This window comes from Accipiter gentilis, chromosome 2 (assembly GCF_929443795.1).
Source record: "Accipiter gentilis chromosome 2, bAccGen1.1, whole genome shotgun sequence".
Lineage (NCBI taxonomy): Eukaryota > Metazoa > Chordata > Aves > Accipitriformes > Accipitridae > Astur > Astur gentilis.
Window position 1 is genome coordinate 18,241,918 of NC_064881.1, and position 14,798 is coordinate 18,256,715.

Below are 14,798 nucleotides of genomic sequence, written 5' to 3' on the forward strand. Positions count from 1 at the left end.
CTTCAAATCCAGCTATGCAGAATCCTCTTATCAACTGATTTTGTATTTTCCATCACGTATTGGAAGCATTCTTCATTTTTGTTCTAAGAACAAAGAAAAGGCTTATGTGTAAATGAGATTTATGACTACAACTGCTCTTCTTTTCGCTGATACTTCTTTACACCCTCTCACCTTGCCAATTACTGCTGTGAAAATTTTCTCTAGGTAAAAATTTTACAGCAATTTCCTTGTGGCACTTTATGGCTTTACAGATTATGGAAATCCTGTGTGATGTAGTGCAAAACAGTGCATATAAGTCACACTGTAATATATAAGGTATAGCTGAACGAGTATGGAAGTCCTGTAGTGTCTTCAGCTGGGCTTTTCAGCCAGGCGAGTATGCTTCAGTGTGTTTTGCTTTGTGAAAGAACATACACTTATGTATGAGTGGTGCTGAACTGTATCCGTTAGACATGTTTCAGCAGCCCTTATTTCTCTTTGGGTAATTTCCAGCAAATCACCTGAGTCTTTTATTCACTACATGACCTACATTGAAGGTCAGTAACAGAGACGTGGGAATTTTTTTTCCCTGAGAAGACATTAAGTCTTCAAGTAGCTTTGCTTTTCTAGTTGAATTCCTCATCTCCAGATTTTAGAAGAATGTGTCTGAAATATTCAATTTTATTTTTTTAAGCAAATTTCTACGCAAGAAAGATGAACCAAACAAAAACACTCAGCAGTCTAATCAACTACCAAAATATGAGAGAGTAAAAGAATTATGCCAACAAGCAAGGTACCAGACAGCCTGTGAACAACCAGGACAGGTAAGCCACAAACAACTGCAGTCTTCTATGTGCTACAGGGAAATACCTATTTTTCACTGTGGGTCAAAAGAATTTGAAGAATATGACATTTAGAATAAACCATTATTCTGAATATCTCCAGAGCAAAGAAAATCAGAAGCAAATTGCTCTAAGCAACGGTCCAGTTTAAGGTGTTGGAGGGCTGGTCCTTAGTTTGCTGTCTCAGTACGGGGCTCATGGTAAAATTCTCGTGCTTAAATGTAACATTAGATGACTACTTTTTCTTTAATTCAGTGTATTGCTAAATATGCAAGATAATTGAATGATAATTATGAATAAGGGAGAGGTCTTTTTGGACAGTGAAAGCTTGCACTCAGTGGGCTAATTCAGAATTACTGAAGCAACCTGGTTAGTCCTCCATGATTTCATTTGCTGGGATGAACAACTGGACAACACACTTGGTAATCATCAAGCTTTATTATTTATTGAAACACCTTTAATAGAAGGGTTCCCTTGCTCAGAAATACTTGCTCTTTAAGGTCACTGTAAGGATTCAGTGATATCCATACCCAAGCGTTACTTTTTCTTCTCTTAGCCTTAATGATTTCAGTATAATGCCTGACTCATAGAAAGGTCTAATTGCCTGCTCATAAAACCAGAAGTTACTGCACCCCTGACTAGTACGCTTACACCTGCAGCTCTGTAGTGCGTATACAGGGAGGGAGCTAAATTAAGAAAAAGTGAGTCTGACTTCAAATTCTTTTCAATCCGTTCTGAATTAATGCTATACCTACAGTAACATATTTACCGGGGAGATGTGGAAGGGAGCTGAATGCCTTCCCCCCAACACCACCTCCAGCCAGTCAGATGCTGGGGGCCCCAGACAGCGGCTCACACCCTCCCTGCCGTCCTGCCCCTCCGTCCCCATCCACACACACCTCCCCGGAGGAGTGTGAGGCGATTTCTCCCAGGCAGGCGCTTGCGCCTTTCCCTCAGATGTTTGCTCAGACCACCGCAGCCAGCCGTAGGCCTGGCTCTGAAATATCGGTAAACTGTTTTGAACGGGGGCATAAAGCCTTCACTGTGCTCCGCTTCCATCTGCAGCCACCCATGGTGCTTCGCCCAGGGCAGGTAGAGCTCTGCACAGCAAACTGGAGGGCACTGGGGAGAGCTCGCTCACTTACGGAAATGCTCCGTCCCTACCTTTCCCCTTCTCGTTCATTAGAGCGTAGTGTTATAGTAAATCTTGGTTAATCCCAGATTGGACTGGAGTATGTTTTGGCTGGCACATCCTTGGTCAGGTCCTCTGCCACAGCTCTCACCTCACACATGCTCCTTAAACACGGCCACTTTTGAAGGGATATACACAATATCACAGTCTCACCCAAGGGCAAAGTTTTCAGGAGTTCAAACACTGCCATTGTAAACAGAGATTAAATTTGAAAAACTGAACATTTTTATAAAAACTAAAGGAGATCAATGGAGTCATTTAGACTGTTAGACGCTAAAATGTTTAGTTTTAAAATACCAAAATATTTTCTTTGCAATTATTTCTTATATTTATTACCTCTTATGCCAAAATCCAGGTTTGGGATAACTTTACTTTTCCACATGTGAATAGAAAAGGTTAAGTGTCCTGACCAGATATCACACCTGAAGCCGTAGGAAACACGGCTCACAGCCCTGTTCCCAGACCACTATGGTAAACTTGTCTTTCCATCCCATACTGGTGAATCCCATTTGATCAAAGGGTGGAGGGAGAAAGCCTTGAGCCAGCAAGGAGCTAACAAGAGCTTTGGTGTTTGATAGAGGCTCTCCCACCTACAAACTCATATCACGGTCCTTTAAATGCAGAACATATGTTGGCTCCACAGAGCCCAGCAGCCAACCCTCACGGCTGAACAAAGGACAGGGCTGAACTGACCTTTTTAAGACCACTTTTCAGACCTAGCCATTGGTGTACATAAATTATTTTCTTAAAGAAAGAGACCAAAGTCGTCCCTGATACTTCGAACATCCTGGAGGCTTCCTGCAGGGATGCCGAAGTTAAACGTGCCTACAGAAGCCCCCCATCAGACAGAGCATCGTGAGGGGTGGTAACGCATCCTCTGGGTTCATTCAGCCTGTCGTGCAGGGACCCACTTCTCCTGCCCCGTTCGATCCCGCGCCAGCCGTGAGAAGCAAGGGCAGTTTGTCTCTTAGGGACGGACTACATGCGGTGCTCACAGGGAAGTCAACATGGAATAGCAAGGGTGTGAACTTAAAGAGCCACATTGGAATAGTATGAACTTCAGTTAGGCATTGCAGTGTGAAATAAGTGTCCGCAGGATTTTTTCCATGTAGAAAAGTTCGTAAAGAAAATTAAAGTTAATAGGCCAAATAATTTTACTTTAGCCCAGATGGTTTCCAATGTGCAATATAAGGCATCATAGTTTAAAATGAGGTTCCTCCAGCAGATTTCCCCTCGTCATTTTACACCTCTTGGAAAATAGAAAGAGGAAATATTGTTATGTGGGTGTTAACGTTGTCTTATCTTTTGAGATGAGTATCTTTAATTTCAATTACACAGGTGCACATATAGGGGAAAAAAATCTTCTTTTTAATTATGATGGTTTATAATACTTCCTACGTTTACTCTAATCAGTTGCAGTTAACGTCACTTAAATGAAAATTGCCTTCACAGAATGAGTGATTGCTGACAGATTTTTAAATAATTAAATTACTGCTCTGTGGGAAGTTGCTGCTAAATGTCTGGAACTCAGAATATTTTGGGGGGAATTCATACACTAATGTACTGTCCAGTGCATTTAGAGCTTGTTCTTCATTTTAATTTAGTTTAGTCAGTGCCTAGTTCATCTGAAATGGAGAACACAACTGGAGGTTGAAAAAGAAGAAAATTTGGGTTTCCTGTATTAAAATGGGGTGTGATCCTGAGAGCTGCTAGTTCCAAAATCTCCAAGGATGTGTTACTCAGGAAAATAATTGCTTCAGCTTACTTTCTATTTAATACGTAACCTCTAAATAAAAAAAAAAAAAATTAAAAAAGAAAAAAAAAAGAACCTGGCCTAGTGAAGACACTTTTTTTAATTAAAAGTTTCAAAATTTCAATTTTTTTCTATATGTCCAGTGTCTATCCAAAAGTAGGTAAACTTAAAAAATGGGGGAAAAAGAGAAAATTTTAAACCTCTGTGTAATTGCTATAATTATTCCATAATTTTTAAAGTTCTAAATGGCTGTTTGCCAAAAAGAGATGGGAAATCTAGGTTATAGATTACATTTAGCTGCAAATCAGCAAGGCTTTGGGTTACCAAAACCAAAAAAGTTTTGTTTCATTAAGAAAAACCTAGTGATAAAATGCTTATGCAAAATTGAGTTAAACTACTTTCACCATGATTTTTTTCATTTAAATTTTTAGCACCATTGACAGATTGCATCGCTTTTATTTTTTATTTTTTATTTTATTATCCCCTTGGTATTTTTTCTTAATCCCCGTTATGGGAGGACAGTTTCCAAAAGTTCACTCACCTTGAGAACATACCAGAAGTGAGATGTGCACAACTGCGCGGATATGTTCACTTTTGAGTTATGTGCAGCCGGTCATTAAGTTGGGCCAGCAGTGAGCCCTTGCGGAGGAGAGGACCGCGCCTGCTGAGCTGCATTAGCAAGAGCACAGCTAACAACAGGTCATGGGAAGTGAGCACTCGCCTCTCCTTGGTGCTCGTGGGCTGCAGCTGGAGTGCTGCATTCGGGTTGGGACCCCCATTAGCAGAGGGACTTTGGTAAGCTGGAGCAAGTCCAGCGGAGGACCCCAGAGACGGTGAGGAAGTACTGAGGAGAGGCAGAGGTTTGTTTAGCCAGGAGAACAGAAGGCAAAGGGGGAATCTAATTGCTTCCTGCAACTAACTAATGGCTAATTAGAGAGAAGACAGACCCAGGCACTTCTCGGAGGTGTGCAGCGAAACAGCTATCAGCAACGGACAAGTTGCAGCAAGGGAAAGTCTGACTAGGTGTGTGGAGAAAAACATTACCGTAAGAGTGATTAAGCACTGGAGCCCAAAGAGGCTGTGGAAGGTCCATCCAGGGATGCTTTCAAAACGTAATAATGTTGTTCCTACTTTGAGGAGGAGGCTGGACTAAATGACCTCCAGATGTTCCTTCCAGCAATTGCACATGCTCTTAGTTTTTTGCTTGCTTAATACCTGGGCTTGAGGATTTCTTGTTTTCTTCTTCCTCCTCAGCTTTGTAACTTGGGAAGTGCAGTTAATTTTGCCCATCTTGCAAGTGAGTTGTGGGTCATCTGCCCATATCGTATTTGGATGCAGACTAGATTTCATCTCCTGCCCTGACCCAGCTCACCCTCAGCACTGCCGGTCCCATCACACCCAGGCCAGGTTCACTCCCCCTGCAAAGGCAGCAGCAGTGGGGTGGGTTCTCTGCTCAGTTTTGGAGCTTGAGCCAGGGTAGACGTTTCCTTTGCAGTCCTCTTTCACATCGCAGAGAGTACTCAAGAAATTATGATGGGAACGGGAGGTTTCCTTCATAGTTTATATGCCAGACTTGTCACCAGTTAATGTGGTGTAACCTACTGACGTCACCTGATGGAGCCTGGTTGGTTTAGTAGTGACTATTGATGGGTTTTAGCACTTAAATGGTTTGCAGGGGGTTTTTTATAATTCATTGATACATATTTCCCCTCCCAGCTTTACTGTAATAAGGTACACAGTATAGAAATAGCTATTAATCTGCAATATTGCTACCCCTGCTGTTGTTTTGAAATGGGAAACAATTGGTGTGAACTCTTAACTAAACTTTTAACAAAAACTTTGTTAATTTTCCAATAGAGCAGAAATAATAGCATGTGAACAAAAGTTACTCTGGATTAATACAACCTTATCATGACACAAATCTCCTCTCAGATTTCCACTGAAATAACCTGAGATGAGAATATATGTTAGTTCAGGAGGTTTAGACGCAAGCTGCTCTTAAATCCTCTGGCAGGTTATTTTTGTTGAACTCGCTCCATCTTCTCACCCATGAAATTCTTCTGGATACTTAGCAAATATCAAATGAAAGCATGTTAACTGTGTTTTCATTTATACTTTTTCTTTCTTTCTACCCTTACCTAAAAGTGTAATTAATGAGTTGAGTTAATTCATAAGTATTTATTCTTTTTCTCTCCACCAGTCTGAGTCATAGGAGCTTTCCTGAGGCATAATTTTGACTTCTGGGACTTAACACTGTTTCCCAGATAGCAGTTTCGAGGTCTTGTGACTGATAGGCTGGGTGTCTCCAGTGTACTGTTCAATCCATTATTTATAATCAGTATCAAATCCATAGCCAAGCATGCATTTTTATCCTCTTACAAATATTACACAAACCACAACCTTATTTTACAATTTTCCCAACAGGGGGGGGAAAAAAAGCCACCCTCCCAAAATGAGGACTGTGAAGCTTTGTGTTTAAAATTTCAGCTCTTAGGTTGGATGACTCAGCAACCAAACCCAGACACAGGTCTGTTTATTTTATGGGCATACCTCTCCTACCATCTGCTCGGCACTACCTGCCAGTTTGTGAACAACAAAGATCTGAAACTTGTAAAGATCTGTGGTCTGCTGCCAGCTCGAATGAGGCTGATGGTGGGCAGAATGGAAAACTGCGTCGTGCTGCCCGTGTTTGTATGACATGCATACCCATGAACTCAAACCGAGCTAGACAGGTATAATGCTGTAGCTGCTAACCTTCCTTGTGCTCTTTTTTCATGCACCTCAGCGTTAGAGATGCAGAATATTGTGTTTCCTCCTGAGGAAGCGTATCCCCAAACAGCCCTAAAGAAATAATATTCTGTTTTGAGAATACACCTGAAGACTGTACAGTGAGATTTTAGTTAGATTAGGTCTCAGTGTATTTTTACAGTGATTTAAGGCTTTACAGGTAGCCACTGGAGACATGTTGCAGAATCCAAGCATCAGCTCTGCGGTAAATGTGCAAGATTCTTCTGGCTCTGATCCAAAGAGCATGTTCTGTAGTCTGTACATACCTCTTAGTTCTCACGTATCCTTTGCCGTTTAAAAATCTAGCGTAAGAATTTAATTTTATTGTTCATATTCATACTTATCACATTATCGTATCAGCATTCAGCTGAAAGCATGTCTATTTGTAATGCTAAAAGAATACTTGCCATCAATCAGCTTACAGATAATATTGTAAAGGAAATTAGAATGGGGCTTATTAGGTGTAGTCTGGTTTGGCTCAAGTATCTATGTTCTCATAAAGTAAATATCACAGACCATACATTTGTAAAGGTCAGCTTTATGACCAGCTGCGGAGTATGAATAAAAACACATAAGCCGGTAAGAGCTGGCCAGAAGTGTCAGATGGCTGGCCAGCCCCCGACAGCCAGCCCCCGAGCACCCACTAAAACACAACTAAAATTATGATACGGCATATAAACATCACTCATGGATCCTCCCGGTTTCAGAACAACCTCCTGATGGTTGCAGGAGTCGAAAGGCACTGGTGATCAACCTGTTTTACCAGAACATCACTTCAAAGCTGGCTCTTCTTTGCCATCTGCTCATTGATACTACCTTTTCTTAGTCATAATTCAGCAGAGCATCTATACACAGGCTTAACTGGAAGCATATGTGTTTGGGACCAGTCATGTGCTTAAAACTAAATACATACTTCAGTGCTTTCGTGAACACTTTCAGTGCTCTTGCAGCTATTGCTCACTTTAGACCCTGCAGAGTCATCCCTCATAGTTGACAGAAACATGCCTGCAACTTAGTTGCTCAAGAATTCATAGGAATTGCCAGAAATTATGATATCCCTTGTTAAAATACCAGTCTGAGTTAAAACCAACTATGAAGGTAAATTACTTTATATCTAAAAATAATCCTTCAAAGCATGGTATTTCATATTTCAGCCTAAATATTTCACATTTCAGCCTAAATATTTAAGTTTCCTATTAAACAGAGGGCAGCTCTTTCCAGATTTGACAATTCTTCAAATTTAAGCAATTCTTAATCTGAAGTACCAGCTCTATTCCAGATAAAATCCAGAGATATTCCAGTCTGGAAAGATCATGGTTTCACCTCTTTCAATGCACAACTCTGTTCAGCATTTTTACCACCATCTTGTCAGTGTTCTCTAACAGAAAGACTTTTTGGTAGAATGGCACCTTAAAAAGCAATTTTATGTGCCAAAAATGTTTAAACGGAAAACACAGATTATGCAAGAATCATTTTTAGCACTTTCTGTAGTAGTCCTTTGAGGTTCTCTTTTTGCAGAGTTTCCATTTTAAAGTATCCAGTGAAATATAGTATAAACTAAGTCCTCTGCAGATTAAATGTATATGACCCAATAGTAACAGATTGTTATTGGTATTGCTATTTATAACTGAAAGACTAAATTTATCCTTTCCATTGGCTCCTATTTGTTTGCACCTGAGAGTGGACATTTATTGGATAATAACAGAAGTCTGTTGATGTTGAGCTGTAACTACAGACAAACTAATAGGTTTGGTAGAGAATGCTATGCAGGTGAAATATTTGATGTCTTGACCTAAGTGCCTACTCTTCTAGAGCTGGCAATGCAGTCTATGCATTTTTTATAAACTAGAGAACTGCTATAACTGTGACACTGAAAATCAATCTTGTCTGTACATCAAGAATGCAAAATTGTGTAGTCTGTAAACTTCCTAGTCTGTTTTCTCTTTCTTCCATTTCTTAAATGCTGTGAAGCAGCTCAAAATTGGCAATTTTCATATAGTTATTTCTGTTAGACAGTGATTAATTTCTTCGTTCTTTTTTTCCTCCAGTTGTGAACCTGTGCATTTAGCTGAATGTATTTCTAAAGTCTGTCATACATTTCCCCCTATATTACATCAGTTCTTATAGGACAAATTGCTTCCCTATCTGTTGAACCACTGACCAGTGCACTTTTCAGGAACATTTTGTCAGGGGGTAAGGCTGTATATAAATAACCATCTTTGAATATATTAATGTCAGTAGACTCTGGAGCTGTGCATAATTCAATAGAAGGTGGTCCAGTTATGAGGGAGTGGTGCAAAAATTGGGATCTGTCCTTACGGGCAGTGTCAACCCAGTTCTAAAATGAAGGAGGAGATTTTTGTTCCACAAAAATGTAGCAATTCCAAATTCCCTAAGCAAACCTGGCACACCATCCCTGTTAAACAGCTGCACTTGCGTGCAGTGTTCAAATACTGCCGAGATGTAACAACACAGATTAATATTTCCAGGAGCATTTAGGAGCCTCAGTCAGGACCGGGGTTCATGACTGCTCTGCGGAAATGTGTAGAGGAGATGGCCTTAGCCCTTAAACATTTCTAAGTATTCAGGTCCAGTTCAGCAGAAATAAACTGTTCCTGCTCTGTACTATTTACCATAGCCAACTAATTACAGGGCACTTTTCAATATGCTGTGCGACATGGCCTCTTTGAATGGCATGGAGAAAGCACAAACAGGACTCAGTTCTTATTGTGGTAGCACAGCCCTAAACCAGACTCCCTTACCAATATTATCACATCAGGTCCCCTGACACTCACGCAGATCTGTCTACTGCTAATAGAGGAAAATGGTACACACATACACAGCCCATGATGGTATTTTCATCTGAACTGTTTTCAAATTTAGATCATACCTTTCAAAACAGGAAAAAAGGGAAATGAGTTCTTGAGGACATGTTTAAATTCATGAAGTCTTCCTTTTCATGCCTTACCTTAACATTCCCTAGGCTGAGCAATAATACTTAAAGTCAGTCATACATTACCAAAATGAAGAAGCACCTGTAAAAATATTGTCGCTGTGTTATATTCCGGTTGCATGTTCTTCAGGTTTTCATAGCTTTGTGACAAGATATGTAACACTGAAGTGTCTATGGCAAATACTGGGTAATTACATTTCATAGAAACCCTTAGCTTGCTTACTGTTAAGACACTTTTCATGAATTGTTGAATTAATTTCCCCTCTATATAAGGGGGCATCAACTCTCTCAAAGCTGCCACAGTCTATTAACTAAACAAAGTTTATTTGAAATCCTGTTTAAGTAGATATTTACAGTGCAGCACATCACAGTGATTCATTCTTAATGTATATTTTTATGCCTTAATTATATTCAGTAATGAAATAGACTTACTTAATTTTAAGGCTGTGGAACAAACTGATTAATACCAGGAAACTGAGACCCAAGGTAGTTATGAAGTCATTTGCTGTTGTCTTGCTCATGTAGCTCTAAGTCACAACTGGAGCCGTGCCAGTAGCAACACAAAGCAAAGCCACCAAGTACAAACAATACCCTTTTAACCAGCCCATTTGCTCCCCTTTGCCTTTGAAATGACTTTATAAGGGCAAACTTCTACCCCCAGAAGAAAATGCATCATGCTAATGACATCATCTGAGGAAAAGCTCCTGCTGCAGTCCTGTTGCAGTCCAGTGCTTGCCTCCCCACTGAGGAGCAGGCATGTGTACTTAGGTGCTTAAACTTCAGGTTTGGCAGAGGTTAAAGCAGCTTGAGCTTCTGAATGATAGGACAGGACAGGACAGGACAGGACAGCATAGAATAGAATAGAATAGGAGTAGTTCACTTGGAAAGGACCTACAATGATCATAGAGTCCAACTGCCTGACCACTTCAGGGCTGACCAAAATTTAAAGCATGTTATTAAAGGTATCGTCCAAATGCCTCTTAAACACTGACAGGCTTGGGGCATTGCCCACCTCCTTAGGAAGCCTGTTCCACTGTTTGACTACTGTCTCAGTGAAGAAATGCTTCCTAATGTCAAGTCTGAACCTTCCCTTGTGCAGCTCTCAACCATTCCCATGCATCCTATCACTGGATACCAGGGAGAAGAGATCTGCACCTCTTTTGGAAGCTGTAGAGAGCAATGAGGTTGCCCCTCAGCCTCTTTTTCTCAAACTAGACAAACCCAAACTCCTTAGCTGCTCCTCATAGGATGCTCAGTCCTTTTACACCTTTACCTCTCCCAAGCTGCCTCTGCAATTTGCTGCCAAGGGCAGGGAGGGCTCTGGGAAGAGCTGGCAGCCAGCACACGCGGAGCCAGCCAGGGCCCCCAGCACATGTGCAGAACAGACCCTGCTTGGTTCTGGGTGGCTGTAAACCAGCAACGCCCCTCACAGCAGGATGGCCCCACCAGCTTTCAGGTGGGGTGTTTCAGGACTCCGTTGGTGTGGGCTTATTAAGGATCCTCTTCCATGTTTGCCTTCTGAAGTTAAACTGAGGCAGAAGGAAAACTGGAGGTGTGGAGCTGAGGTGAGAGGGAAATAGCTGCTGGCGGGTAGGTGATGAAATGAGATGCAAGAAGGAAAAGATGAGTCAATGACAGGGAAAAAGGCTGACACAGGTTAAGTTTCACAACATGACTGAAACGATATAAAAGCTTGTTGCAGCCAAATGGCAGGGTCCTGCTTTTTCTCTACTATTAGTTTTTGGGTTTTTAATTCTGAGTTAGTCCTCTTTTCTCCTACTGAGGAGGCAATAAATCAGCACAGGAGTCCTGAAGTCAGCATGCAGCCAGAAGCAAGGACTATCCTGTATTCCTATGGCAACAGTGAATTGTTAGATCAGCTTAGGTGTCTTGTGAAACATCGTCATGAGAAGGAAGATAAACATGGGGAAAATAAGAAAACTTATACAAATTAAAATTTAATGAAGACATATTTAGTTTGTGTATGTGCCAATGGGTTTTTTTAATTGATGGAGAAATGGGGGCCCAGAAACCAAACCTAATAGTCCTGGACTTCAAAGAATGGTTTGGTATTCACAGCAGGAAGGGAGTTAGAAAACAGGGGAGGGGAAGGGGCAGTGCATCAGTCAGAATCTTCTTTTATGTGCATTAATGCATTTTATAGATCTAAAGATGAGCAGAAGGACCAATATGACTTACTACATAATGCATGCTCAGTGCCCAATTATGCTGGCATGGGCAGGGATTCAGGAAAGTTAGTGTAAAAATTCCATCTTAGAACTCTGAAGCATCTTTTTAATGACACCTTTAAAAGTCAAATTTAAAGAGGAAAAAAAAAAAAGGAACTGAATCACATTTAATCCCTGTTTTAAATAGAGAACTATTATTGGCTAGTACTAGACACAGAGAGTCTTGTTTCAATGTTAGTCATAATACTTTTAAAAATTATCTAAATGGCTATTGAAGCCACTCCTGGAACCTCTTGCTATAATTAATGTTAGACAAAGAGAATACTTATTTTACATGAAAATGGTGCTTTTGAGACTCATTAAAAACTAGTGCCATATGTTTATAAATGTAACGTGTACCCAATAAACACAGGAAATACAGTGGTGCAGTCAGTTCTTATCCTGTAACAATCTTCTCTTGCTGCGATCAGAAGAGTGCACATGCTATGGCAGAATAAAATCCTGCAAAGAGTTGTAGCTCTTGGACGCCTTTACTGGTAGAAAGTCACCTTGTCACTTGTAGGTGTATGTTTACGCTGAAAGTCTGGGCAGGAGTGTAATTTCTCAGGCAACCATCAGACTTGTGCAAGTCCGTGGCCTTTTACACGTGGTTTACTGTCTGGGATCAGAGTCATGCCAATCCACAGGCAAGTTCTCTAGCACGGGATCCATCTTTAGCTCAGCCCACACGTGAGGCCAGAGTGCTTTCACGGTGCTGCGGTTCAGAGCCACATCAGCTCACTCCTCAGGTTATCAGGTCAGCAAATCTACCTGAGGCTTAGTTCTTCATTCTTCAGTCAGCTTGACAAAACCCCCAAACAGTCCAGAGCAGCCATTAGTTAATGGAAGAGAGTTACTGAAATGTGTATGCTCTGATACTACCGTCCATTTCAAAAATTAAGTTTGGGACTCCAGTAGAACCAGCATCTAGCTGTCTTGCTATTATTAATGAGGCAAGAGAAAGCTACGCTATTCAGTCACGGGAACCAAAAAAGGACACATTATAGGGGAACTTAGCGGAAACTGCAACTAAAAGGTTCCAGTTATCAACAGCATTATTGAGTTTTGTTCTCTACGCTACCCAGCCAAACTTAATTGCTTTGTATGCAAACTCTGGTCATTGTGGCTTAAGATGCACAATTGAACAAAACTCACTGGGTAATAGTTGTTTATAGTTGTATTAAAATTATAAGTAAACATAGCTATTTCTAGTTCTCCCTATTGTTATTCAGACTACAACTGACCTCAAACCTTCACAGGCTTCTTAGCTTGTGTAGGGTGTTATGAGTGCCATATATGGCAAGCTTTGGGCATGGGCAAAGGAACTCTGATCTGTCAGCACCTACCCATGGTTTTAAAAAAAAAAACCATTTAGCTTTTTTAAGACAGTTCAGTGTGGAAAGGAAATTAAAATCCCAGTTGCTTTTTAATTTGAAATGTGAAGACAGTGGGATCCACTGAAAAATCCACCTGGAATCTTCCATGTAGTTCAGTGATGTTGATAATCAAGTCAGACAGATACTGTGCAGACAAGCTGGAAAAAACTCTGTTCCCTCTCATTCTCCCACACTTGCTCTGATGTTCAGCATGCAGACAATGCCTTTTGCAGGTACTCCTTCCAGACTGCACCTTTTTCTCCCAAGTCTGATACAAAACTCAATTTTGTATTTTCATATTTCTTTGTTTGTTTATTTGGTTACTGTTCCTAAGGTTCTTCCCCTCACTTGCCCCTGCTGGGTGTAGGCAGGCTGGCTGGGGGTATTGCACTTTCAGGCTTCTCCCTTCTCATGTAAAATATAAAGACCCAGCAATGTTTGCAGATTGGAGCGGCATGGTTTGCAGGGACATGTCTTAGGGTGCAGGTCCTAACTCTGGCCACCGGTAAGGAAATAAATCACGTATTGTTAGTGGTTTATGTGTTCTTCTATAAGTCACATCCACGATTTGTCCTTCTCTTTCCAAGGAACCCTTGGACCAGTTCTTCTTCATCTGTGGGGATTTTTTATTTTCCCCTGAATCATATTAGAAATTCCAAGTCACAGAACAAAGAAAAAAAGTTTATTTTTTCAAAGAAAAAAAAAGCGTTGGTGAAAACAGCCCTGACAGCTGTACTCTCTGGCTCAGTAAATTAAGACTTTTTACTTGCCCCTTTCAGGGATGTGTTTAGTCTAGATACTCTTGATTTATATATCTTTTTTGGCTGGGTTGTATTTTTTTATGCAGATTTGCAGTGCTTTCATTCAAGCTTATGTTTGCCTAGCATGAGAGAGATGTTGAGAAGAATGTGAGTGAATTTAATCCCTAAACTATTTCTCTTCAAGGTTTGTTATTTAAGGGACCACTCAATTTTTAAAGAAATTTGCCTGTCTTGTTTTGCAATCCACCTGAAAGTAGCGGGGGTTTGGAAGCCTGCTGGGAAATCTTCGTCTCTCTCTCTCACAGAAATGGCAGTGCACAGAGGATGCTTCCGGCAAACTTCGAATTCACAAGTGTAAGGTATCTAGCGACATACTTGCCATCAGAAAAAGGACCCGCAGCATACACTCCCGGGGATACAGCGGTAAAGACAAAGACTGCAACTGCGGAGACACTGATTACCGAAACAGCAGGCCCCAAAGAAAAAATCAAAGGCAGTTCCTGAGAAACCCTAATGCGCAAAGTAAGTGTTACCTGATCTCTTGGACTCTGAGGCAAAGAGCAGGGGGAAACGGCTAGCAGAGTGTTGGCTTATCAATATACTCTTGCTTTCACCTCGGTGCCTAATGAATACGTGCGTAATTGGCTTCAGGCTCTACGTAATTGCCTCTGTAATAACAATAATAATAACAACAACAACATTTTTCCTTTGGATCACGGTGAGGAATAGTCTTTAGGCTGGGGGTCGGGGGGGGGGGGGGGTGTGATTCTGGGGAGGGGAGGGGCGGTGGGGGGGGCGGTTCTGGTTTTGGTGGTGGTGGTTCTGGTTCTGGTTCTGGTGGTGGCGATTCTGGTTCTGGTTTTGGTGGTGGTGGTGGTGGCGGCGATGCTCTGGTGCCGCCTATCGCGCTGCTCAGCCGTGACAGCC

General features: G+C 41.2%; 1 protein-coding gene across 5 annotated transcripts in view; it reads left to right on the forward strand.

The window, feature by feature from the left end:
* Positions 1–14,798, forward strand: part of SULF1 (sulfatase 1) — a 121,212-nt gene that overhangs the window by 91,343 nt on the left and 15,071 nt on the right. For all 5 annotated transcript variants that reach the window (XM_049825937.1, XM_049825922.1, XM_049825929.1 and 2 more), the window contains 2 exons: positions 674–803; positions 14,177–14,393. In XM_049825937.1, coding sequence (XP_049681894.1) covers positions 674–803; positions 14,177–14,393 — 347 coding nt within the window. The remainder of the gene's footprint in view (positions 1–673; positions 804–14,176; positions 14,394–14,798) is intronic.